Source organism: Budorcas taxicolor, chromosome 5, assembly GCF_023091745.1.
Source record: "Budorcas taxicolor isolate Tak-1 chromosome 5, Takin1.1, whole genome shotgun sequence".
NCBI classification, from domain to species: Eukaryota; Metazoa; Chordata; class Mammalia; order Artiodactyla; family Bovidae; genus Budorcas; species Budorcas taxicolor.
In genome coordinates, this window is record NC_068914.1 from 16,234,751 (window position 1) to 16,261,972 (window position 27,222).

Sequence of the window (27,222 nt, forward strand, 5' to 3'; positions counted from 1 at the left end):
GCATGCTAAGTCGCTTCAGTGTGTCCAACTCTTTGCAACTCTACAGGCTGGATCATGGAAAAAACAAAGAGTTTCAGAAAAACATCTATTTTTGCTTTATTGACTGTGGCAAAGCCTTTGACTGTGTGGATCACAATAAACTGTGGAAAATTTTGAAAGAGATGGGAATACCAGACCACCTGACCTGCCTCTTGAGAAACCTGTATGCAGGTCAGGAAGCAACCGTTAGAACTGGACATGGAACAACAGACTGGTTCCAAATAGGAAAAGGAGTATGTCAAGGCTGTCTATTGTCATCCTGCTTATTTAACTTATATGCAGAGTACATCATGAGAAACGCTGGGCTGGAAAAAGCATAAGCTGGAATCAAGATTGCAGGGAGAAATATCGGTAACCTCAGATATGCAGATAACACCACCCTTATGGCAGAAAGTGAAGAGGAACTAAAAAGCCTCTTGATGAAAGTGAAAGAGGAGAGTGAAAAAGTTGGCTTAAAGCACAACATTCAGAAAACGAAGATCATGGTATCTGGGCCCATCACTTCATGGCAAATAGATGGGGAAACAGTGGAAACAGTGTCAGACTTTATTTTTTGGGCTCCAGAATCACTGCAGATGGTGACTGCAGCCATGAAATTAAAAGACGCTTACTCTTTGGAAGGAAAGTTATGACCAACCTAGATAGCATATTGAAAAGCAGAGACATTACTTTGCCAACAAAGGTCCGTCTAGTCGAGGCTATGGTTTTTCCAGTGGTCATGTATGGATGTGAGATTTGGACTGTGAAGAAAGATGAGCGCCAAAGAATTGATGCTTTTGAACTGTGGTGTTGGAGAAGACTCTTGAGAGTCCCTTGGACTGCAAGGACCAGTCCATTTTAAGGGATATCAGTCCTGGGTGTTCTTTGGAAGGAATGATGCTAAAGCTGAAGCTCCAATACTTTGGCCACCTCATGCAAAGAGTTGACTCATTGGAAAAGACTCTGATGCTGGGAGGGATTGGGGGCAGGAGGAGAAGGGGACGACTGAGGATGAGATGGCTGGATGGCATCACTGACTCGATGGACATGAGTTTGAGTGAACTCCAGGAGTTGGTGATGGACAGGGAGGCCTAGCATGCTGTGATTCATGGGGTCGCAAAGAGTTGGACATGACTGAGCGACTGAACTGAACTGAACTGAAAGTAAGAAAAATCACTGATAACCCCACTCAGTAATTTCATGAGTTTACTTCTGGCTTTGGGTTGTGTCCCAGCCCTGGTTGATACACTTTTTAAAAGAATTGAAGTATAGTTGATTTACAGAGTTGTATTAGTTTTAGGTATATAGTATTTAGCAGAGTGATTCAGTTCATATATTAATATATATAGTGTATATATATGCATATATATATATGTATATATATGCATGCATGCTTGCTTAGTTATGTCCGACTCTTTGTGACTCCTTGGACTATAGCCCGCCAGGCTCCCCTGTCCATGGAATTTTTCAGACAAGAATATTGGAGTGAGTTGCCATTTCCTCCTCCAGGGGATCCTCCTGACCCAGGAATGAAACCTGCTTCTCCTACACTGCAGGCGGATTCTTTACTGCTGAGCCACTGTATACATATGTATGTTAATATATATACATATATGTGTGTGTATTGTTTTTCAGATTTTTTTCCAAAATGGGCTATTACAAAATATTGACTATTACCTGTGCTATGCAATAGGTCCTTGTTTATATATTTCCTATATAGTAGTATATATACGTTAATCCCAAACTCCCAGTTTATCCCTTCCCCTCTTTCCTCTTTGATAACCAAAAGTTTGGTTTCTATGTCTGTGAGTCAATTTCTGTTTTATAAATAAGTTCATTTGTATCATCATTTTAGATTCCACGTATGTGAAAGTGAAAGTCACTCAGTTGTGTCTGACTCTTTGCGACCCGTGGACTAGTCCACGGAATTCTCCAGGCCAGAATACTGGAGTGGGTAGCCTTTCCCTTCTCCAGGGATCTTCCCAACTCAGGGATCGAACCTGGGTCTCCCGCATTACGGGCAGATTCTTCACCGCCTGAGCCACAAGGGAAGCCCAGATTCCACGTATAAGTGATGTATATTTGTCTTTCTCTGATTTACTTCACTTAATATAATCTATAGGTCCAGCCATGTTGCTGCTGGTTTTGTTTTTTATGCATATATACTATATATTTATTTGTATTGTTTTTATCAAAAGTAGAATCATTGTAAAATGTGGATACAGTTTAGTCCCATGATTTTCTTATATCCATAAGCATTTTCCTTCTGGAAAAAACTACTTTTAATGACTATAATATGCTTCACATGAATATACCATAATATATTCAACCATTCTACTCTGGTTAAATACTTACTTCCAATTTTTTGGTAATATAGCACTGTGATGAGTATCTTTATACTTAAGAGTTTGGCCACATTTCTGATAAACTCCTTAGAATAAACTCTTAGAAGGATAATAACTAGTTGAAAGTTTTAAACTTAAAAAAAATCTCTTGATACATGCTGGCAAACTCAGGAAGATTATACTTCTGAAGGCAGCATGAAAGCATACCTGCTGCTGCTGCTGCTGCTAAGTCGCTTCAGTTGTGTCCGACTCTGTGTGACCCCATAGACGGCAGCCCACCAGGCTCCCCCGTCCCTGGGATTCTCCAGGCATACCTACCAACCATTAATTTGTACTTGATAGTGAAAGAAAACTGATTTTTAAGATCCATTTGATGAATCAGTCCTAAAAATAACTTGTCAAACCAAAGTAGGCTGTATTTTGGTTAGTCTCTTTTAAGTCGAGTCTTTCAGAACTGACATGACAAAATGAAGTCAGTGGAAGTGAGAAATAGATGAAGGAAGGAAATCGAGGAGGAAAACGCTGGTTAGGGTCCATATATGATAGAATATATCTTTAGGGGAGTCCTCTTTTATTGGAAAGCATTTATTAAGCACCAAATTCCTTTCTTCCTCCAGATTTATATCTATAGTTGATAAGTAATACTGTAAGTTTAAGGTATACATTGTGATGGTTGATACATGTGTATGTTGCAAAGTTTTACCACAATAAAGGTAGTGAACAAAACCATCACCATACCTAATTACTGTTGTGTGTGTGTGTGGTGAGAATATTTAATTAAGATCTACTATCTTAGCAACTTTCAGGTATATAATAACACAACATAGTTAACTATAGTCACCATGCTATACATTAGGATTCTCAGAACTTATTCATCTTATAATTGGAAATGTGTACCCTTTGACCAATATCTATATTTCCCCTAACCTTGAGCTCTTGGCAACTATCATTGCATTCTGTTTCTATGAGTTTAATTCTTTTAAGACCCCACATATAAGTGTGATCTTATGTTTTTTGTCTTACTCTGACTTACTACTTAAAAAAAAAGCTTTATTGATATATAATTTACATACTGGACAGCTCACCTATTTAAAGTGTACAGTTCAGTGGTTTTTTAGTATATTCATAGCCATCCACCCTTCACCACCATCAGTTTTAAAGTGTTTTTTCAGTACCCTAAAAAGGTGTCAGTAAACCTCTAATCCATCTAGTCAAGGCTATGGTTTTTCCAGTGGGCATGTGTGGATATGAGAGTTGGACTGTGAAGAAAGCTGAGCGCTGAAGAATTGATGCTTTTGAACTGTGGTGTTGGAGAAGACTCTTGAGAGTCCCTTGGACTGCAAGGAGATCCAACCTGGGTGTTCATCCTAAAGGAGTTCTCCTAAAGGAGATCAGTCCTGGGTGTTCATTGGAAGGACAGATGCTGAAGCTAAAACTCCAATACTTTGGCCACCTGATGCAAAGAACAGATTTATTAGAAAAGACCCTGATGCTGGGCAAGATTGAAGGCAGGAGGAGAAGGGGACGACAGAGGATGAGATGGTTGGATAACATTACTGACTCAATGGACATAAGTTTCAGCAAGCCCTGGGAGATTGTGAAGGACAGGAAAGCCTGGCGTGCCGCAGTCCATGGGGTCGCAAAGAGTCGGACACAACTGAGCGATTGAACAACAACAATAAAGTATTATGATCACCCCCTTTGTACTTATCACTGACTTCCATGGTGATTATCTTGGCCAATTATCAACATGTGGCTTATTTTCATTTAGCAACCCTCCTCCCCTTTCCCTTCCCCACTGGATTTTTTTTTTCTTCTTCTTTTTTTGCCTATGCTGGGTCTTTATTGCTGCAGGGGCTTTTATTTAGTTGCAGTGCCCAGGTTTCTCATTGTGGTAACTTCTCTTGTTACAGCGTGTGAGCTATAGGGTGGGCAGGGTTCAGGTAGTTGCGGGTCCCAGGCTCTAGGGCACAGGCTCAATTGTTGTGGTGCACGGGCTTAGTTGCTCAGCAGTATGTGGGATCTTCCTGGATCAGAGAGTGAATCTGTGTCCCCTGCAATGGCAGATGGATTCTTCACCACTGAGCCACCAGGGAAGCCCCCTTTAAAAGCCGAACTATGATACTATTATACCTAAAAAATTAGCAATAATTTCTTAATATAATATAGTAGAAATTATATAATGTAGTAACTAGCCAGTATTCATTTTTTCCAGTTGTATACTCTATAGTATAGTATTACTACACTATACTACAGTATATAGTAACTAGCCAGTTTTCATTTTTTTCTAGTTTTCCCACAAACGTCTTTTCACAGTTGTTCATCTCTAAGTTCTGTCTGACTGTTTGCATCCAATGCACTGCAGCATGCTAGGCTTCCCTGTCCTTCACTATCTCCCAGAGTTTACTCAAACCCATGTTCATTAAGTTGGTGATGCCATCCAACCATCTCATCCTCTGTCGTCCCCTTCTCCTCCTGCCTTCAGTCTTTCCCAGCATCAGGGTCTTTTCTAATGAGTCTGCTCTTCACATCAGGTGGCCAAAGTATTGGAGCTTCAGCTTCAACATCAGTCCTTCCAATGAACATTCAGGACTGATTTCCTTTAGGATTGACTGGTTTAGTCTCCTTGCTATCCAAGGGACTCTCAAGAGTATTCTCCAACACCACAATTTGAAAGCATCAATTCTTTGGTGCTCAGCCTTCTTTATGGTCCAACTCTCACATCCATATATGACTAATGGAAAGGCCATAGCTTTGACTAGACACACCTTTGTCAGCAAAGTCATGTCTCTGCTTTTTAACACACTCTCTATGTTTGTCATAGCTTTCCTTCCAAGGAGCTAATGTCTTTTAATTTTGTGGCTGCAGTCACCGTCTGCAGTGGTTTTGGAGCCCAAGAAAATAAAATCTGTCACTGTTTCCAATTTTCCCCATCTGTTTGCCATGAAGTGATGGAACCAGATGCCATGATCTTAGTTTTCTGAATGTTGAGTTTTAAGCCAGCTTTTCCACTCTTCTTTCAACCTCATCAAGAAGCTCTCAGTTCCTCTTCACTTTCTGCCATTAAAGTGGTATCATCTGCATATCTGAGGTTGTTGGTATTTGTCCCAGCAATCTTGATTCCAGCCTGTGATTCATCCAGCCTGGCATTTCACATGAGGTACTCTGCATATGTTATAATAAGCAGGGTGACAATATACAGCCTTGATGTACTCCTTGCCCAGTTTTGAACCAGTCACTTGTTCCATGTCCGGTTCTAACTGTTGCTTCTTGACCCACACACAGGTTTCTCAGGAGACAAGTAACATGTTGTGGTATTTACACCTCTTTAAGAATTTTCCACAGTCTGTTGTGATCTACACAGTTAAAAGGCTTTAGTGTAGTCGATGAAGCAGATTTTTTTGAAATTCCCTTGCTTTTTCTATGATCCAACAGATGTTGACAATTTGATCTCTGGTTCCTCTGCCTTTTCTAAATTTAGCTTGTACATCTGGAAGTTCTTGGTTCACAAGCTACCGACGACTAGCTTGAAGGATTTTGAGTGTTACCTTGCCAGCATCTGAAATGAGCATGATTGTATGGTAGTTTGAACAATCTTTGGCTTTGCCCTTCTTTGGAATTGGGATGAAAACTGACCTTTTCCAGTCCTGCGGCCAATGCTGAGTTTACCAAATTTGCTGACATATTGAGTATTGCACTTTAACAGAATCATCTTTTAGCATTTTAAATAGCTCAACTGGAATTCTATCACCTCCTCTAGCTTTGTTCATAGTAATGCTTCCTAAGGCGCACTCCAGAATGTCTGGCTTTAGGTAAGTAACCACACTATTGTGGTTATCCGGGTCATTAAGACTTCTCTTGTATGGTTCTTCTGTGTATTCTTGCCACCTCTTTTTAACCTATTCTGCTTCTTTTAGGTCCTTGCCATTCTGTCCTTTATTTTGCCCATCTTTGCATGAAATGTTCCCTTGGTATCTCCAGTTTTCTGGAGAAGATCTGTAGTCTTTTCCATTCTATTGTTTTCCTCTATTTCTTTGCATTGTTCATTTAAGAAGTCCTTCTTACCTCTCCTTGCTGTTATCTGGAACTCTGCCTTCAGTTGGGTATATCTTTCCCTTTCTCCCTTGCCTTTCGCTGCTCTTTTCTCAGCTATTTGTAAAGTCTCCTCAGACAACCACTTAGCCTTCTTGAATTTATTTGGGATGATTTTGGTCACTGCCTCCTATACAGTGTTATGAACCTCCATCCATAGTTCTTCAGGTACTCTGTCTGCTAGATCTAAGCCCTTGAATCTGTTTTATCACCTCTAGTTTATAACCATAAGGGATTTGCTTTAGGTAATACCTGAATGGCCTAGTGGTTTTCCCTACGTTCTTCAGTTTAAGTCTGAATTTTGCAGTAAGGAGCTTGTGATGTGAGGCACAGTCAACTCCAGGTCTTATTTTTGCTGACTGTATAGAGCTTCTCCATCTATAGCTGCAAAGAATTATAATCAGTCTGATTTTGATATTGACCATCTGGTGATATCCATGTGTAGAGTCATCTCTTGTATTGTTGGAAGAGAGTGTTTGTTATGACCAATGCTTCTCCTGACAGAACTCTGTTAGCGTTTGCCCTAGTTCATTTTGTATTCTACGGCCAAACTTGCCTGTTCTTCCAGGTATCATTTGACTTCCTACTTTTGCATTCCAATCCCCTGTGATGTAAAGGACATCTTTTTGATATTACTGCTAGAAGGTCTTGTAGGTCTTCACAGAACCTTTCAACTTCACCTTCTTCGGCAATAGTGGTTGGGCATAGACTTTGATTACTATGATGTTGAATGATATGCCTTGAAATGAACTGAGATCATTCCGTCATTTTTGAGATTGCACCCAAGAACTGCTTTTTGGTCTCTTTTGTTGACTTTGAGGGCTACTCCATTTCCTCTAAGGGATTCTTGCTCACAATAGTAGATACAATGGTCATCTGAATTAAATTCATCCATTCCTTTCCATTTTAGTTCACTGATTTCTAAGATGTCAATGTTTACTCTTGCTATCTCCTGCTTGACCACATCCAGTTTACCTTGATTCATGGACCTAATATTCCAGGTTCTTTTGCAGTATTGTTCTTTACAGCATTAGTCTTTACAACTTTTCACTACCAGACACATCCACAACTGGGTGTCATTCCCGCTTTGGCCCAGCCTCTTCATTCTTTCTGGAGCTTTCTCTCTGCTCCTTCCTAGTACCTTATTGGACACCTTCTGACCTGGAAGGCTCATCTTCCGGTTTCATAATCTTTTTGCCTTCTCATGCTGTTCATGGGGTTCTAGAGGCAAGAATCGGAGAAGGCAATGGCACCCCACTCCAGTACTCTTGCCTGGAAAATCCCATGGACAGAGGAGCCTGGTGGGCTGTGGTCCATGGTGTCGCAAAGAGTCAGACACTACTGAGCAACTTCATTTTCACTTTTTGCTTTCATGCATTGGAGAGGGAAATGGCAACCCACTCCAGTGTTCTTGCCCGGAGAATCCCAGGGATGGCAGAGCCTGGTGGGTTGCTGTCTGTGGGGTCGCACAGAGTCTGACACGACTGAAGCGACTTAGCAGCAGCAGCAGCAGCAACAACAGAGGCAAGAATACTGGAGTGGTTTGCCATCGCCTCCTCCAATGGACCACGTTTTATCAGAACTCTCCACTATGACCTGTCCGTCTTGGGTGGCCCTGCACAGCGTGGCTCATAGCTTCATTGTGTTATTACGCAGGCCCCTTCACTATGACAAGGCTGTGATCCATGAAGGGGCACCTTAGTTCTGCTTCTGTCAAAGCCAGAAGTGCCCTAAACAGTACCCCTTACGGAGGCCACCTTCACCTCTGTTTAAATGTCTTTAAAGGAATCAGTGTCTACTCTCTTCAGGAGATTCCAGTGGCTACCTCGTTCACTAGATAGGAATCACATTTGATTAGAGCAATTCCAAATTCTAGATTCTTAGATTGCCAGGCTCATGGAGAAGTTCCTATTAAGGTCACTTGGTTGAAAAATGAAGCAAAAGTGTCTGCAGATAAGCGGATCCAGGTTCTGTCCAACAGCTCTTTATATATCAGTGAAGCAGAAGGCAAGTAAGGAGTTCAGTCTGATGAAGGATTTTATTAGTGCTTGGCCATGAATAACATGGAGCCATTCTTGGTCAAAAAGCTCATCTTAACCTTATCAGTGTGCTCCTGGGCTTCCCAGGTGGCTCAGTGGTAAAGAATCAGCCTGCCAGTGCAAGAGACACAGGAGACAGGGGTTTGATCCTTGGGTTGGGAAGATCTCCCAGAGGAGGAAATGACAACCCCCTCCAGTATTCTTGACTGGAGAATCCCATGGATAGAGGAGCCTGGTGGGCTACAGTCCATGGGGTCACAAAGAGTCGTACACGACTGAGCAACTGAGCAAACTCTAACCATTACAGCTATAATTCTTAAATCTGACTGCCCATCACAGTCACTGAAGAAATGGCTTTAAAAAAAAAAAGAGAGGAATAATTTCATATAAATGGGATCATAACATACCTGATGTTTTTATTATAGAAAATTTCTCTCTCCTTTCCTTAAATCAGTCCCTACTGTTTACCCCTGCCCTCAACCTTCTCAGACAATAATCTATTGGGCATATATCTGTATTTTTCTGTTCATGTAATCCTATGCAGATGTATATATATCATGTTTTTTTCTTGGGGATTATTTTACAGATTTCTTTTAACTCAGTACTTGAAAATACTTGAAAATTCCTCAAAGTCATCTAGTTTAATTCAATTCCTTTTTTTTTTTTTAGTGGCTGAACAGTATTTGATATTGAGGATACTATAAAGTATTTAGCCATTCTGCTGTAGATAGGCATTACTTTATTTCTAGTTATTAGCCAAACAATGCCACAATAAACTGATATTTTTGCTTCTTATTCTCAAGAGGGTAAGAAAGTAAATATATTTTCAATCTTAATGGTTATCTCTAGATTGCTTATTAGGAAGACTATAACATTTCACATTTCTTCTAACAATGTTTAAGGCTATTCTCCGACATTCTTTATGGAAATCTCTTAAAAATAATATTCCCAGGCTCTAACCAGAAAGATTCTGATTTAGTATGTCCGTGGAGAGATACACAAAGCTGTATTTTTAAAAAGTTCTAGATGAATAGAGGTAGTATTGGAACCACTGCATTTAAGCACAAGAAAATATTAAAAATAACTGGCCTTTTAGCTTAGTATCAGCAATATCATGCTTTAGCTAGGTACACATATTAGAATCAAAATATCAAATCAAGATGTGAATTGGCAATAGACATATATATCAAATGTAGGTCAAGGGTGTGTGCACTTTCAGAAGGCTTAATTAGTTGTATTGGAGCAAGCCCCTTGGGAGTCACATATCCAGTTTGGAGCAGCTCATCTCTTTACAGTCTCACAAGATTTTTAGGAAGAGATAAACATTTAGAATTTGTTTAGAATGTAAGTGATTAGAGAGATGCTAATGAGGAAATAAAAGACCACACTACACATATAAGATGTTGAAGAGCTTCTGCTCATAGTATATATTTGGAAGTGAAAATCCAAAGACTTGAGTTTTAATCCTGATTAAACTACTTACTACTTGTCAGACTCTGGAACTTACTTTCCTGTTTTGTAAAAGGAGGTGGTTTAATATATGGTTACTATGATAATTTCCTAACTAGACTGGAGACAACATTTCCCTTGTCATTGCAGATGCTCTAGAGAATTACTGTGTCAGGTAACTTCCTCTGTATCTATTATAAGTCTTGGACCCAAATCTGACAGCAGCAAAGCTGATTATATTTACTATTTAGCTATGTGTCCACAGAGCCCCTTCTCTAGGGCTTGTGTTTGAGATCCCTATGGCCTATGGGAAGCTATCCACATTCTGAAACTCCTGTTTCTACATTCTAGGAATCCATCCTCCATTGAATTCAGAGATGAATATTTGTTATTTAATGAAGCAAAAACTGCAGAGTTTTGTGTTGCAGTCTGAGTGCAGACTCTGGGAGAAGAGATGGGTTCAACTTATGTTTATGTTTTCCTCCTCAGGCTCTGCAGATGGTGTAGGGAGGAGGTTGCACTCAGCCCCTGGCCTTGGTCTCTCAAAGACCCCAACAGCAGAAATGGAGCACAGTCTCCATGAAGCCAACGCAGTATCTGCTTCTCAGGTAGCACCTCAGGTTCTATAGTTCTGGGCATGGGGTGGTATGTTGGGAAAGAATTATGGAGAGAGATGGGTGGTGGGGTTGGTGATAAGGCAGGGCATAGGAATGTGGGGCTATTAGAAGAGAACAAGATCTATGATTGGGCTTCTTTTGAGTGAGAGGAGGTTGCCACATGGCTACTACCTTTCAAATATATCTAATTCAGATCTCTACTAGTGAGTCTTACTTACCCTATTCTCTCCCATATCCCTCGGGACAGAGTCTGTGGGAAAACCACAGGTCTGATGTTACGTGTCTGCCTGTGTGTCTGTGTATTTGAAGGCCGCACCTTGCCAAGGCCCCAGCAGGGAGTGTGGGGAGGATGATCAGTATGGTGCAGAGAACTTTCGGCGCATCTCACGCAGTCTCAGTGGCACCGTTGTCTCAGAGAGGGAGGAGGTCCCAGTCTCTTCCCACAGTTTTGTAAGTAGAATCAGGGTCTGTCTATTTAGAGCATCTTCTTTCTCTTGCTAGGTAAAAATACACTGTGGTGAAGGGGCAAGAGAAATGGAAGGTTGTAATTTGGGGAAAGCCATGTGCACCCAGCAAAAATGAGGACATGTAATCATTATTTTTTTGGTCACACATTCACTTGGAGCCCAGAAGAATGTTCTTTCCCTGTTACAGTTCTGGAGGGTGTAATGTTGGCTTCCTCAGGATGAGAAGTGTCCCAGAAGCCTTGAGAGGAGTCTCTGAGGAGCCATGACTGCTGGCTGGGTCAGAATCCATTGCACTAATCAAAGGAAAAAGAAGAGATGGGATGACGTATTGTTTTGCCTGTTCTTCCTCATCCTAGAAAATGACCGATTGGGGTCCAGTGGGCTTTCAAGCTGAAATGAAGCATATGCATTGGCAGCAGAAGGAAAATGATTTAAAGTCCTCATCTTTGGGGCATTTCATATAGAATTAATGCAGTAAAGGTCCAGGGATATCCAAGTCAGCAGAGATCAGCAAACTCAAATAGTTTCAGTGGTTGGATTTCTAAAATGTGCCTTTTGAGAATTTCATACACTTGCCTGAGGCAACTTGAGATTTTATTACAGTATAGGTCAGGATATAAAGCACCAGTAGTACATTGAAGCTTGCTCACCATGTCAGTTTCATAAAAATTTTGAAAAACAGGTCTTAAATATGTGGTATAAAAATAGAAAAGTACAAAAAGGAAAACTAAGTCTTTTCCACCAGTTCTTCAGATCCAGTTTCTTTCCCAGTGACTGCCCAAGAGGTAGTCATTTTTTCCAGTTTATTGTCATACATTTATAAACAGCTCTGAACAGTTGGCCACTCTTTTTGGAAAAGGTGGTCTTTTCTGCCCAGCATTTGTTCTCATATACCTTTAATGGCAAGTTGTTATTTTGCTAGGAGAGTTGGCTTCCTTTTGGCCTGACTTCTGTATCATTCACTTATACATTGATTCATTCTTTTAAACAAATGCTTTCTGAGCTTATCTTCTAGGTATTGTGCCGAAAAATGGTGTTGAGTGAGCTAGACGCACTCCCTGCTCTCTTGACTTTACAGTCTACTGGAGGAGACAGATAAGCAATTATAATACAAATATGATAGGATTTAATGCTATGGAAGCAAAATAGGGGAGTTCGAGGCTTGAGGAGTCAGGGAAGTCTTCCTGGAGAATTAAAATGAATGTAGCAGATAAAGGGGACTGAAGCAGATATTAACTGAGTTTAAAAAAGCTTTTTGGTATGGTATGATTAGAGTCTGGCAAGGGATAAATGGAGAATGTTGACAAGTGAGACTGTTAAGACTATAAGCAAGGGTCATATCATGAACCATAGTAAGGAGTTTGGGAGGATAGAGAGATGTAGACACATTGGAGAGTCAACTAGGAAATTAAAATGTTTGGTGCCTACTTGCCTGGACATGGGGAAAAGAGAATCGAGGATGATATCTAGGAATTGTGGTTGTTAATGATAATATTTGAGGGAAGAGAAGCAGGAATATATTTGGAGGGAGAGATATGTGCAAATTTGGACGTATTAAGCTTGAGTTGAGAAAGATATCTGGTAGGCTTTTGATTCTGAGACATATAAACTTAAAATTGAGATTTGAGAATCATAGCCACTGAAAAGAGGAAGAGAAATGCAAAAAGAGGAAAAAAAAAAAAAACCAGGACGTATCTCTGAAGAGAATCAGATTTAAGGTTCTTCTTTTGAAGAACCCCAAAAGGAGACTTGGTAAGAGGCTATAGGGATGGAAGGGGACCCAGTGAAGAAGGGTGTCTTTCTTTTGGTGACGGTGTCACATGCAGAGAGGACTGGCATCTGGTCCTTAGGCTACTTGGTAAATGCCTACCATGTGCCAGGCCATGTTAGGTGCTATGAGCACACACTGCTGAAACAACACAAAGTTTCTTATAATCTCAAAAAAGAAAAAAGATACACTGGCATATAGATTATTTTATTTAATATATTATTTATTAAGTGCCTATAATAATCCTCCAGGAGCTGTTCAAGGTTATGGGGATACTGGAGTGAAAAGAAATGTATTCTAGTGGGAGAGAAAAGACATTAAACAAGTAAACCCCAGACAATGTGTGATAAAGAATAAAACAAAGCAAGAGGCTAAGGAATAAAGAGGTAATAGTGGTTATTCTCAGGGCTGTTTTTTTTGATAGAGTAGTGAGGAAAATCAGCTCTAAGAAAGTAACATGTGATGAGAGACCTCAGTGATATGAAGGTGTAAGCCATGGGAAGAGCATTCCCAGTAACAGAAACACAAAGTGTAAAGGCCGTAAGGTGGAATAAGCTTCGTATGTTTGAAGAATATTAAGAAGGTTGGCGTGTAAAAGGCACAGGAATGGTAGGAGATAAAGTGAGAAAGATCAGCTTTGCCATATCACACAGAACTTGCAGGCCACACTAAAGGAGGCAGTGGGCTGGAGATAGGAAGGACTAAATTGGAGGCTGCTGCAGTGGTCTAGTTGAATTTAAATATAAAACCTGTAGGTAGAAATGACAGTATATGGCATAGGCAACTAATGGAATTGTGGATGAAAAGTGCAAAATCAAGGACAGTGTCAATATTTTGAGTCTAGGTGACTTAAGAAAATACGGTACCAGAAGGAGGAGTTGGGAAGAATGTTGGTTCAGTTTTGGACATGTTCATATCTCATATATTAAAAAACATATTTCTGAGACTTTGCCACATAAGTGAATGACAAATGAAGAACAAAGTAGGTCATAAGCAACAGTGGGTACAGACTTAACAGGCACACCAAAATGGAGACTGGAGTGTAGCAGTAACTGGAGAGATGGAATAGAGAGTTTCTGACTGTACATTTAGGGAGATATTAGTTCCCAATATTTAGAGTGAGTGTAGAATTTTTCAATCTTTTTGGTTTTCAGAATTTCTCTCTCATTTCTTCTCTATTTTAAATTTTTATTAATTTTTTTAGAGGCTTCTGTTATTTTTTTTTTTTTTAACCACATCACACAACTTGCGGAATCTTAGTCCCCTGACCAGGAATTGAACCTTGGCAGTGAAAGCTTGCAGTCCTTACCACTGGATAGCCAGGGAATTTCCCTCTTGTCTATTTTTAAATTTCTATCTCATTCTCTAATTTTAATAGTAGCATTAAGGACTTTGCTAAAGACCTTGATGTTAGGATTGGGAAAGTGAGGGTTATGAGGAAGACATATTAAGAGAAGAGAACTGTACTTTGGTGTCTTAAGTTCATAGTGGAGGATGTTTCATAGTCAGGATGTTTCCTAGAGGGGCTGATGGGAAGAGTGTCGAGTAAATTGGGTCCATCTCTAGATTAAGGAACGTTTGTACTCTAGTTCCTTCCATATCCCCCTGCTTCCCTCACTGTGTTTACCCAACCATAGCCTGCTGTGTGTTAATCCTCATCTCTATGTTTTTTTTGTCTTGTCTCATTGTAAGGATTCATCAAGCGTGAGGAAAAAGCCTTTGGAAACCCGGCATCGTTGTTCCAGCTCCTCTTCCCTCCCTGTCATCCATGACCCTCCTGTATTTCTCCTTGGTCCCCAACTCTACCCACCCCAACCACAGTTCCTGTCCCCAGATGTCTTGATGCCCAGCATGGCAGGGGAGCCCCATAGACCCCCAGGTAACTCTCCCCAAATCTAATATTATGTGCTGGAATGTAGTACTTTTCCAGGGACCTGGAAGAATCAAATCAGTGCATCTGTTGGGGGATGGGGAAGGGGAAGGAGGGTCCCAAGGTGGAGTTGTAAAGGGAAATGAATTATTGCTTTAAAGATCAAGCATTGATCTTGATGAATCATGACTGAATCATTTCTTGGGCAACATGGGGTCTAGACCAGAGCTCCCAGAATCTAACTACTCATGAAAATGAACTGCTTCAGTTGTGATAGGATATGATTTTAAGTGACCCAGGGAATTAGTACCCAGTCTTTAGGATCCCCCAAAACAGGAAATATCATCTCTATCAGCTGTTTTTCTCTCCTTTTATCCCAAGTCTCAGTTGAGGGATGGTCTAGGAGGATGAGTAGTGAATGGCAGACTTGGAAAGATCCTATGCACAGAATACCCATGCCATGCATAGAGACCCAGACAATCCTGGGAAAGGTGGGCAGCATCCTTCTGGCTTTCTTTGACCCTCCACAGCAAGATTTGTTCCATTTTTCCCCTCATGGACCAAATCTACAGTTTAAGGCAGTGGTTCTTAATGAGAAAGGGGAGGTACCAGTGGCATCTGGTGGGTAGAAAGACTAGGGATGCTGCTAAACATCTAGCAATGCACAGAGAAGTTTCCTTGCACACCCCTACCCTACTCCTAAGACAAAGAATGATCAGCCCCAATTATCAGTAGTGCCAAAGTTGAGAAATCTGTCTATGGGTATAAATCCCCAGGGAAAAGGATCTTCTTAGAACTGAGTAGTACTGTTGATATTTGTGTCCAAATTTTAGGGAGCTTTGGATAAGCAGGCCTTCTGGATAAATGGACTTCTAATTACTCAGTGGAGCTGCCAGGTCACCAGCATCCTTTGAGAGTTACTAGAAGTATCTGATCAGTAAGGCAGCATTTATTGCAACTTGTTCTGCACCAAATACTACAGTAAATACATGGGAGAAAGAAGGCAGTTCTCTGCTCTTAAAGAGCTCAAAGTTTCAGTAATCAGGTATATATATATATATGTATAGCACAGCTGTTGATGGAATTTAAAAAATAAAAATGAGAAGTACTGTTTAGAAGTGACGTTTGGAAAATTAGTTAATTTGCTTCTTTTAAGTAAAGGGGAATCAATGTTTAGAAAAGGCATTCTACATTATGTATGTGGGAGCAGTGCAAACAAAAGCAGAAATCTTGGAGAATGAACACAAATGTAAGCAGACACAGTTCACCTGGAGTGAAAGTACTCTGTTAAAAAAAACTGAGTGATGTTTTGGAGTAGTGACTCTAAGGAGTAAAATTATCACAGAGAACATATATTTGGAATATCAGAGAGCCATTCATGTATGTGTGTTTGTGTCTGTCTGTCTTTTGGAGGACAGATTATAATGCAGTGAGATAGGAGTGTGCAATATCCAGGAGACTGTTTCATTTACACAGATTGGCAGTGACTTGATTTTAGTGTATATTAAGAATTTTTAAAAATGAAATTAAAAGCAAAGCTAGGTTCCTTCATTCCCTTATTTGTATGTTCTTAAAGAGGTGAGGAGTTGGAAGGAACAGCCAGGAATGGTCCTCTGGGAAGGATAATGGTTTTACTGAAGATGCTCAATCTTTGGGTTTCTTTTCTCTCCCCAGGAACTTCGAGGAGTGTCCAGCAGTTTCTGGCTATGTGTGACAGGGGTGAAACTTGCGAAGGGGTCAAGTACACAGGAAGGACTTTGAACTACCGGAGTCTCCCCCATCGTTCCAGAACAGATGCCTCCCGGGGACCATGGTCAGAGGCCAACCAGCATATTGGGGCCAGATTCCTGACTACTCCAGGGTGCAAGCCTCAGCTAACCCACACTGCCACACTACCAGAAAGACACCAGGACCTTCAGGTTCCTCATGCTCAGTCCTGGGGGGATCTTTTCCATTCACCCTCCCACCCTCCTGTTGTTCACCCTGTGTCGCCACCACCAAGCAGTCTTTGTGTACCCCTGAGGTCAGCTTGGAATTCAGGTCCTGTTCCAGGGTTTCGAGCCCCTGGTCCTCGAAGAGTAGATATGCCCCCAGATGATGACTGGAGGCAAAGCAGTTATGCCCTGCCGTCTAGGCACAGGAGGACAGGGAGAGAGGAGTTTCTGTTTGTCCTAGCAGATGCCCCTGGCAGAGAACAGGTCAGGGCTAGAACCCTGCAGCAGAGCAGGTGGTAAGGGTTACCCGTTTCCTCTCCTGGAGCCACAGCTTTCTCTGTTAAACTGTACTGCAGCAGAGTTGGCACCCTGCATCCCTGCCAAGGTTGTGCAAGTCTTATCTCAATACAGAGTTGGCAATTTCTCCCAGGGGTGCCAGGAACCCCTAAGGAGACCTGGCTCTTTGAGGGAATATTTGAAACTTCAATTTCCATTCACCTAGCAAAAGGAAGCAGCTGCTGTTTAGGGTTTTATTTGATCCACTTTAAAGGTGAATCCATGTTACTCTGGACGCTAGCCATTCCTTAGGATCTTAGGGTCACCATTTTATTCTTGAATACTCTAAGCCCTCATATTCTGTTCCCTGTTATATTACCAACTTCTATGCTTTGTTTTATCCACCTATCCCTATTATCCGACCTTCTGTCTTCTCCATCCCTCATCCTTGGAGGGACATGTAGCCCTGTATTCTTGGTCCTGACCACATCATTCAGGCTAGCCCACCTGCCCAGACTGTCAGCCTTCCCTCAGCCCCCAAACCTTAGGCCTAGAATGTGGGACTACCAACATAACATTTACTCTTCGGAACAAATGGGAGTCAGGCACACTAACATACTCTCCTGTCCTCAGCAGCACAGCCATTACTGCCACTTGCTCAGTCGCCGCTGTAAACCCTCAGAGTCAGCTGAACTATTTTAGGGCCAAACATACTGTTTTTTGTAAAGTATTTTTCATTAATAAATCTATAAGATAGTTCTATTTAATTCCTTGTCATTTGTCTATTTGATTCCTTTTGTATTTTCTTGCTCTTTTGTATTGGGCTGGGGAAGCAAGAAATACCAATTCCCAGTGGCCTGGGGCTCAGTATATGGCTTTTGACTGAGTGAAAGTGAGGAGCCAAAGAGGAGTTGAAGACTGGTTGAAGGGTATGTATTCAAGGTAGGAGTCAATGAGTCCTAATATGGAGTGACTTTCCTTGTTTTTATTGCTGCTGGTACATTTTCTATCCCTTTCCTGCCAAGAGGCACTCAACACATTACATACTTTCTCCTTCCCCCCTCGGAGATTTTCTGGGATTCAGACTCTTAGAAAGTCACTCCTGATCTAGGTACCCGTTGTGCCCTCCCTCTACAAGTTTATCATGTGCCTCTTATCCCTTCCTTTGTCTCTTCATATGGCTGCCCCTTGCCTTCCCTCCAGAATTATATGGCACTTCCATGTAAGAATGGAGAAGGAAAAGGCAACCCACTCCAGTACTCTTGCCTAGAAAATCCCATGGACAGAGAAGCCTGGTGTCCATGGGGTCTCAAAGAGACGGACAAGACTGAGTGACTTCACTTTCACTTTCCATGTAGGAAAGATCCATTTTCACTCCTTCCTCACTCGAAAATTCATCTCCCTCTAAAAAATAATATGTGAGCTCCCTTAGCAAACATTACTAATTGGGCATTTCTCTTTTCTTAGATTATTCCAGCTCTCAGGATCATTAAGATTGACAGGTCAAGAGGTAGAGAGGTGGTGTTTGAGTCCTTTGGACTATTGCTTGCCTAATTATCACCATCTGTTATGAACAGATTCTGAGCACATGTAGTATTGAGCAGGAGGATGGGCAGGCATTTCTCACCCTATCCTACTTGAATCCTATGCCATCAAGATATATAGATGTGGGACTTCCCTTGCAGTCCCGTGGTGAAGACTCCGCGCTTCCACTGCATAGGGCACAGGTTTGATCTCTGGTTGGGGAACTGAGATCTGACATACCTCTCGGTGCAGCAAAAATAAAAAAAAGATATATAGATCTTAGGATATTCTGATCCCTGCTACTGATCCAGTACCTCTGCTGGTATTAACACATCAGTTCAGTTCAGTTCAGTCGCTCAGTCGTGTCCGACTCTGCGACCCCATGAATCGCAGTACGCCAGGCCTCCCTGTCCATCACCAACTCCTGGAGTTCACTCAAACTCATGTCCATCGAGTCGGTGATGCCATCCAGCCATCTCATCCTCTGTCATACTCTTCTAATAATTATTGGTTGAACAATCATTTCTTGTCCCACTACTCCCTTCCCCATGAGTGTACATCTCTTTAAAGTTTCCGTAGAAAAAACCACATTCTACCGTAGAGGTATTTCTTATGAGGAACTAATTTCCAATTCCCTATTGCCTTCGAAATTTCTCTTTTCTCAGTGAATCAAGAGGGAGGCTGTGTCCTTTTCAGGTGAATTTCGTAGACTCTTTAAACATCTCAGTGACAAAACCCTTCCTTTCCTCTTACCTGTTTTGATTCTGAACCCTTGGAGCCTAGTCCGCTGTACCTGCATTCTTTGTGCTTTCAGACTTGAGAATCCCAGGCTCTAAACACAAGGGCCAGATTCTCTCTCAAACTCCATTCTGAACCGTTGCTTCGCTCTAGAACCTACAACGCTTCCTCTAGTTCTGTCAGTTATCGACCGAAGTACCCGAATCTGACAGTCAAATTGTTATACTTTTTTTTTTTTCTCTATTTGCGGGAGATTCTTAGGTTGGGTCACATCTCTCCATCTCTCTAGGAGCTCCATGAAAGCCGGTGTCGTGTTCCCTAGCACTCATTCACCGCAGGAACTAGCTACAGACGAATCATCTCTGCTCACTCTCTTTTATTTCTGCTTGTCCAGAATTTTAAGCTGATCCCTTGGCATGGTCTTGTTTCTCTCCGAGCTTCAGTAATTTTGCTCAAGTCCCTAGAGCCTGCTCCGCCCCCGCCCCCGCAAGCGCGGTGCATGCCGGTCTTAGCCCCTCTGTAGGGAAAGAGGGTCCGCCATGTTCCCCGGCGGCGCCGCCGCTTGGCTCTGGTAGCCGCCGCCCCCGCCCCCAGCCCCGCCCGGCCCAGCGCCTAGCCGAGCCCCGGGCCCAGCATGGCCGCCCCGGAGCCGGCCCGGGCTGCACCGCCCCCACCCCCGCCCCCGCCGCCCCCTCCCGGGGCTGACCGCGTCGTCAAAGGTGAGAGGTGGACGAAGCCCTGGGGGCCTGGCCTGATGAGATAGCTGTGTGAGGGCGGGCGGGAGACCGTCCCCTCCGGAGCGGGCCCGGAAGGGCGGGCGAGTGACTGGCTGCCTCACTTGGGGAGTGGCCCCTGGGCGGGCCCCTGCTGGGCTGGGCTGAGTCGGTGGCGGCGGCTCCGAGGTCTCTCGCTTGCCTTCGGGCCCGGGCAGAGGTTTCGTTCTGTAGGTCTCCGAGCCGGAGGGGTGAGGCTACTAGTCGCGGTGAGCCTCTTTCTTTTCCTGCCCGCCCTGTCAAAGCGGCCCAGAGGCCGCGGTTAGCTTCCTGCACCGCGACAGCTGCACGCCTGGCTTGCCGGGGCGAATGGAGGGGCTCTCAGACCTTCAGCCACGCGGGGCTGGGCGATGAGCAGTCAGAAATCACCTCGCCTTTGGCCCACGCCTGCTCCCCAGTGACAGCCGTCCGCCCTATTCGCGCCTAGTTAATGCCAGCCGCAGGGGTTCGCACTCGGCCTTCAGGTGTCACCCCGCGCGGAAATTGGGGGAACTGTATGGGATTGGACAAGGGTGCAGGGATAAGCCAGAATTTGGGGGCTCCGGGTTTAAGTGCATAAGAGATGGAAAAAAGACAGGGAAAAAAAAAAAATCTTCGGCGATAGGAAGAAGCATTTACTTAAAACCGGCAACACTGGTCAGAGGGCAAGAGGGGTTAGCCCTCCCGTGCATGCAAACACCTACACACTCCCCCTAGAAGAAAAAATTAAATATTTCTCAGCTGGTGCAGACTTTATGATTGTTTAACTACAACAGGTCATAACATTAATTTGAAATAGAGAAATTGAAGGCTAATTTAGAATTGCTTAAGATTTCCATGCTCTCTGGGAGAGCCCATCAACTTCAAACACTGTTGTGGAGGTGAAGAACATAATTTGAAATGATTTTTCTTTATCATGTAGCTTGGTCAATAAATTGAAATCATTTTAGAATAAAGTTTTCTTTATTGTATCACATTTATTTTTGAAAGATAGATACTTCTTTTATTTGTTTTATTTATTTCATTCAACTTCTCAAACATAACTGGCATAATGTTTAAACACTCCAGTTTTGGAAATCTGACTAGACATGTTTCCATTAAAATATTTAAAAACAAGAAAAACTTTTTGTTTTGTGGTTTTTATCAATTCTAGCCTCCTTTAATGATAATACTAATTTGTATCTAGATTTATGTAGACAATTTTAAAAGCTTAATTGTGTATATATTCGGGCCAGGCATCAGTTGAAAAAAGCTTTTATAGAATCCTTGTCCCAAGAAGTCTTTTGAAAAAGAGAAAGAAAAAAGATCGGCAGTTCAGACATTCATGCTATTGTAAAATCTTGAAGTTTTGTTGGGTTGGGAATAGGAGACGTGAGCTGCCTGTTAATTTTTTGACAGTATACCTGTGCTGTCTGTTAATTTCCCCTGGCACTTTTCACCCTACTATTAGATGGGACAACCAGTCACATTTCTGAACAGTAAGTTTATGCTATACTTAAACGCTTGTGAATCTTGTTTTTTGACATTTATATGGTAATGTTTCCCTTGTACTTCTTTAATACAGTAAAAATAAGATTCCAGACATAGGGCATATTCCTTAGGGGTGGGTTGTGAATGCAAGACATAGTCATATTTGCAGTTTATTGGTAGGAAATAAAAGTCATTTGATTTAGGTAAATGGGAGTTTGTTGATATAGAAAATCATAGTAGAACTCGTGGATATAAGATACCATGTACTTAGTAGTATGCTCTTCAAGACAACTTTCATTTCTTTATGGAATTTGTTAGCTAGTTGGAATGGCAGATATGGATCACATGCTTTAGAGATCGTGTGCAATAGACTGGTTTGTGCTGCTCCAGGAGTTTCTGGCTTCCTTGGAAGTTACTGGGAAATTTACCTTTCATTGTAGAAATCTTTTATATTTCATTTTCAAGCTTCTTTCTTGCCTTCCTCAGTAATTGTAGTATAATGTTTCATTTGATGACAAAGAACACCAGTTCGCTGAAGCTATAAAACCACGGTGCTAATTCAACTTAAGTGTAACTTGTTACAAATCTAGATTTAAGTCTAGTATGTGCTGGTTTTGCACCATTTCATAGTGGTAAGGTTATAGAGACCATCGTTGGCTGAATATAAATAGTGTTTTACTCCCTGAAACTTTCCCTGTTATCTCAGATTTTATGCTCTTACACTTCTAGCCAAGAGGCCTATATTTTATGGTCATAGCTTTTGAAGGGGAATAGGTCTTCTTTGTTTCGTGTCAAATGCCTGAATTTCACATTATGTGAAATTTGAGATCTTGGAATATGGTAGGTGATTCATGTATAAATTATCTATTCACTGAAATTATTAGTGGTAATTCCATATTCCTGATTATGTGTGATTAGGTTTCCTGGTTAAGACAGTTCTGGGCCTGCTCCAGTTTCTGGCTCTGGTCAAATTCATTTGTTTAAAAGTTGCTGGAGCCCAAGTGGTTTAGGTGAGATAGTATGCCCTCTTAACTATTTTCTGTTAAGCATTTTTCTGTCTTTAGCTAAGATAGTAAGTTGGCAATAAGAAAATAGAAACAAACTAGGAAAAACAGTTAATTTTTCCTAGTGCCTTTTTGCCACATCAGCAAAACTGGTGTGTGTAATTAAAGCATAAAACCCTGAATTTATTTATATTGTTCTCCTCCCCCTGAAATTTACTTGACCTGAAATGTCCAGGTCTTTTTTCTTTTTTCCCTCAGATACTTTTAAAATGTACTTTTTGCTGTATAGATGAGGTCCCAGATTTGTAAAACTAGATTTTCCCTTGAAATTAATAAATCTATTACACTTAATGCAAAAATTCACCTTTATTGCTTACATTGCATTGTCCATTTTGTGTACATGTTTATTTTAGCACACACAGTGCTACTCACTTTCTTTTGCATTCAGCATGTTTTATTCCCTAGGTTTTATTATGCTTATCTCTTAAATTATCAGACTTTCAGATTGAACCAAAATGTGTGTGTTGTAAGTTTTTTACCTGTTAATATCTAATGGGCAGCATTATGATTCATTTAGGTCCTGTTGCCTGCTCCTCTGCTTAAAAATCAGAGGTTGTTTGGCTAACGTGTTTTCCAGTAACTTAGCTTTAATAGGATTGCTTATTTTCATTACAGATTTTTAGATGACCCACATAGGTCTTGGAGTCACATAGCTACTTCAAGTGTGTGTGTGTGTGTGTGTGTGTGTGTGTGTGTGTGCGCGTGCGCCCGTGTGCGTGCTAATTCTAGTTCATCATGATTGCTTGGTTTTTTTTGAATAATTTTATATGGCTGTGCTGGGTCTTTGTTGCTGTGTTTTCTTTTTTCTGGTTGCAGAGAGCAGGGGCTACTGTCTAGTTGTAGTACGAGAGCTTCTCATTGTAGTGGCTTCTCTTGTGACAGAGCATGGACTGTAGGGCGTGTGGGCTCAATAGTTGCGGCTCCCAGGTTCTAGAGCACAGGCTCAGTAGTTGTGGCGCATGGGCTTAGTTACTCCATGGCATGTGGGATCTTCTCAGAAGAGGGCTTGAACAAGTGTCTCCTGCAATGAGAGACAGATTCTTGACCACTGAGTCATAGGGAAGCCCTGAAAGTGAAGTCGCTCAGTCGTGTCCGACTCTTTGCAACCCGTGGACTATAGCCCACCAAGCTCCTCTGTCCATGGGATTCTCCAGGCAAGAATACTGGAGTGGCTTGCCATTTCCTTCTCCAGGGGATCTTCCCAACCCAGGGATCGAACCCAGGTCTCCCACATTGCAGGCAGATGCTTTAACCTCTGCACCACCAGGGAAGCCCCAGTTCATTATATTTTAAAGCAACGTGAATTTTAATTTTTTTTTAACAAAATCTGTTTTATGGACTTAACCTATCTAAAAGAGATAATTCTTGAAAATGATTTTCCTTTTCCTTTTTACCCTAGTCAAACTGTTAAGCATACTAAATCTTTAGTACCATGTGCCCTAGAGAAAGCAGGGGAACAGAGAATTGTGTGTGTGTGTGTGTGTGTGTGTGTGTGTGTGTGTGTGTGTGCGCGCGCGCGCACGTGTGCGTGTGTGTATATGAGACAGAGAGGACAGTGAGAAGGAAAGAGAACACTTTGGCAACAAGTCATCTTGGAAGGAAAATGCCAAGGAAGAAATGTAGCTGCTCAGTAGTGAGGCAAAATCTTCAGGTTCCGGTGCTGTTGAATGAATTGGCAAAAGTTATAAGGAAAATGTTGGTGAAAGAATTTTGATTTATTAGATGAGATGTGTTTTAGTGCCAATCCTGTGATTTCATTTCAGTATAAAAATGTTTACTTTTACATAGAGATGAAATAAGCTAACACTAATTGACATTTTTATATGGTATGTGAAATTTATTTTTGAAATTCAAAGTAACCAAATAGCAACTACTTATTTAATACCTGCCATATACCTAAAAATTGTAGGGAAACAGTATAAAAGATAAAATGCAATCTTGGTCCTTGGGGAAATAGGTACTCATGAAAAGTTAATAATTTATGTCATAAGGCTGTGTGATTAATAATTGCCAGTTAAGTGGCAGATCCAGCAAGTTGAGTTCAAAGGAGATAGGTATGGGTCTAGAGTTGAGTGGTCTAGCAAGTGTTTGTATAGGAGGAAAGAGCTTTGAGGATGGGTAGGATTCAAATAAGCAGAAGATTGGAACCATTTATTTGTGCATCATTTATTGAATACCTCTTTGTACCAGACATTATACTAGGCTTTAGGGATACAGAATTGAATTATATATATTAAGATAGATTTTTCTTGGAGGCAGTCTAGTGGAGGAGACACTATTGCAAATAAATAATATAATGAATTAGGTACGAAGTGCTGTTGGAGCTGTATAGAGGGAATTGACTCTTAATTAGAGAGAAAGCTTCACTGAAAGGATTATACTTTGAGGGGGGCCTTACAGGATGAGTAGAATTTCTCCAGATATTAAGGTAGGGCTGAGAAGGAGAAGGAAATGGCAACTCACTTCAGTGTTCTTGCCTGGAGAATCCCAGGGACGGGGGATCCTGGTGGGCTGCCGTCTGTGGGGTCGTACAGAGTCGGACATGACTGAAGCGACTTAGCAGAGAAGGAGAAAATATTTTCTAGTAGCGAAAACAGCAGTAGAAAGGCATGGAGTTTGAAAAAAGCACGGAATGTGTGACAGTATTGTGTTAAGTTCTTGGCAAGAAGTAGCAGATGAAGTTGAAAAAGTTTTTTTGAACACCAAGTTGAGGACCTGAAACTTAGGGAGTATAGCCTCTGGATGGTTAAGAACATTGGATGATTAAGACTGCCTGGGTTTGAATTAAGACTGCCTAGTTCTGCCTTAATCGTTTCACTGAGGACAAGATACTGAGTATCCCCAACCCTCAATTTTCTCATCTGCAAAATACAGTTAATAAAGTTATGGGGTTTTTGAAGGATTAACAGAGACAATTCATGAAAATTTGTGCCATAGTGCCTGGCCTGACACATTATTGAAAGTTTTAAAGTAGAGGGATGACCCAATGTTTTGGTTTTTGAAAGGTAACAGATATTGTTGATAAGTGATTACTGATTAAAATGGAAGAGACTAAAATCAGGGTGTCAGAAGGTTAATGGAGTAGTCCAAGTGTAAAATGACCACGGCATGGATGAATTATGAGAAAGAGAAAAATCAAATATGACACAAATCCTGAGTAATATTAGAAAGTAGATATACAGGAGCAGTGACTGGGTGTGGGAATGAAACAGGTAGAAGAGCAAACTTTTTTAAGAAAACAGTAATGAAACTTATTTTGCTTTAGTGATACTTTGAGCAGTTGTAGTTAGAGGCAGAGATTGGAGTGATAGGTAAGAGACTGGGGATGGTTAAGAAGGACTTTGAAAAATAAGTTTCAGACTTTTGTCTCCTTTATTCATTAGTCCTTTTTTGACTAAACAGTAAAGGGTAGAAAAGAAATTAGGGTGGAAACCACCCCAGTATTTTGAGTAGATTTATTTAGCTGTGCTTTGTACAATAAAGGGGGAGGAAAAGTAGAGCTTAGATTTTTCTCGTACACAAAGTGATAAGAACTTGAACTAGCATTGCAGCAATGGAGATATAAAATAGAGAAAATTTAAAATAGAACTAGAGTCCAGAAAGAGAACAGTGACATCAAAATTTTAAATCTGAGTGACAGAGAATGATGATATCATAACAAAAATAAGCCAGGAAGGAGAAACTAATTTTTGAGAGAAGGGTATCGTGTTCAAAGAACCACCACAAATTAAAAGGAATTCAAGGGATACCTAGAAATTTTGAAGACAGTGCTGTAGGATTTATTGAACCTTTCCTTAAAGCATGTGGCTAATGCGTGCTTCTACCCCTGGCAGCTGGGTGGGTTATACCATTTTTCCTGATCAGGAGACTTTTTGATGACTCTTAGAAGAGCATTGTTGTCGTGTTGGTATAAGACAAGTGGTACTGGAGTAGCATTCTGAAGACCTCAGTTTCAATCATGACTCTACCCCTTACTAGTTAAAACACCTTGAGAGAGCCATTAACTTGTCTGAACCTGTTATCCTCTCTGTGAAACTGAGATAAAATTGCCCTACCAAACTCATAGGATGTCTCTGAGAATCATAGGATTGTGTATATGAAAGCATTTTCTAAACTGTAAACAAAGCACTAGAAATATATTGTCATTGATATATAAATCAGTGTACTGCTACTGCTGCTAAGTCGCTTCAGCCGGGTCCGACTCTGTGCGACCCCATAGATGGCAGCCCACCAGGCTCCCCAGTCCCTGGGATTCTCCAGGCAAGAACACTGGAGTGGGTTGCCATTTCCTTCTCCAATGCATGAAAGTGAAAAGTGCAAGTGAAGTTGCTCAGTCGTGTCTGACTCTTAGCGACCTCATGGACTACAGCCTACCAGGCTCCTCCATCCATGGGATTTTCCAGGCAAGAGTACTAGAGTGGGGTGCCATTGCCTTCTCCAAAATTAGTGTAAAGATAAGTAATTTAAAAACTGTAACTAATGTTTCATTAATTCAGTAAATGTTCATTAGTACCTATGTTCTAATCACTAGCTATATAGTGATGAAAGACAGCTTGCTCCCTTTTAAGGAGCTCGTAAGCTTGAGGGGGAAGCAAGGTAGTTATAGTGCAGCTGATAGGTAACCTAGCCAAAGAACAGGAACATTTTTCAAGAATTGGAACACTGATATGAAGTTTAAGGACAAAGAGAAATTAGACAAAATATGGAAGTAGTGTACCTATAAATAATAGGGAATGCAATGTACAGAGGTTTTTTTTGAGTGATGTAGTTTTAAAAATGAAAATAACATCTGGAGTATA

At 41.3% G+C, this 27,222-nt stretch overlaps 2 protein-coding genes across 14 annotated transcripts in view; both read left to right on the forward strand.

Annotated features, from left to right (window-relative positions):
* USP54 (ubiquitin specific peptidase 54) overlaps positions 1 to 17,642 on the forward strand; it is a 78,166-nt gene extending 60,524 nt beyond the window's left edge. For 9 of the 13 annotated variants that reach the window (XM_052641377.1, XM_052641384.1, XM_052641386.1 and 6 more), the window contains 4 exons: positions 10,433 to 10,551; positions 10,870 to 11,010; positions 14,488 to 14,674; positions 16,340 to 17,642. In XM_052641377.1, coding sequence (XP_052497337.1) covers positions 10,433 to 10,551; positions 10,870 to 11,010; positions 14,488 to 14,674; positions 16,340 to 16,899 — 1,007 coding nt within the window. In that variant the 3' untranslated portion in view covers positions 16,900 to 17,642. Of the gene's footprint in view, positions 1 to 10,432; positions 10,552 to 10,807; positions 11,011 to 14,487; positions 14,675 to 16,339 lie in introns of those variants that run through there. The other 4 variants (XM_052641379.1, XM_052641382.1, XM_052641388.1 and 1 more) reach the window with 2 other exon arrangements.
* Positions 17,643 to 19,789: 2,147 nt separating this feature from the next.
* PPP3CB (protein phosphatase 3 catalytic subunit beta) overlaps positions 19,790 to 27,222 on the forward strand; it is a 39,605-nt gene continuing 32,172 nt past the window's right edge. The window contains exon 1 of the mRNA XM_052639442.1: positions 19,790 to 19,856. The gene's annotated coding sequence lies outside the window, so the exon portion shown is untranslated. The remainder of the gene's footprint in view (positions 19,857 to 27,222) is intronic.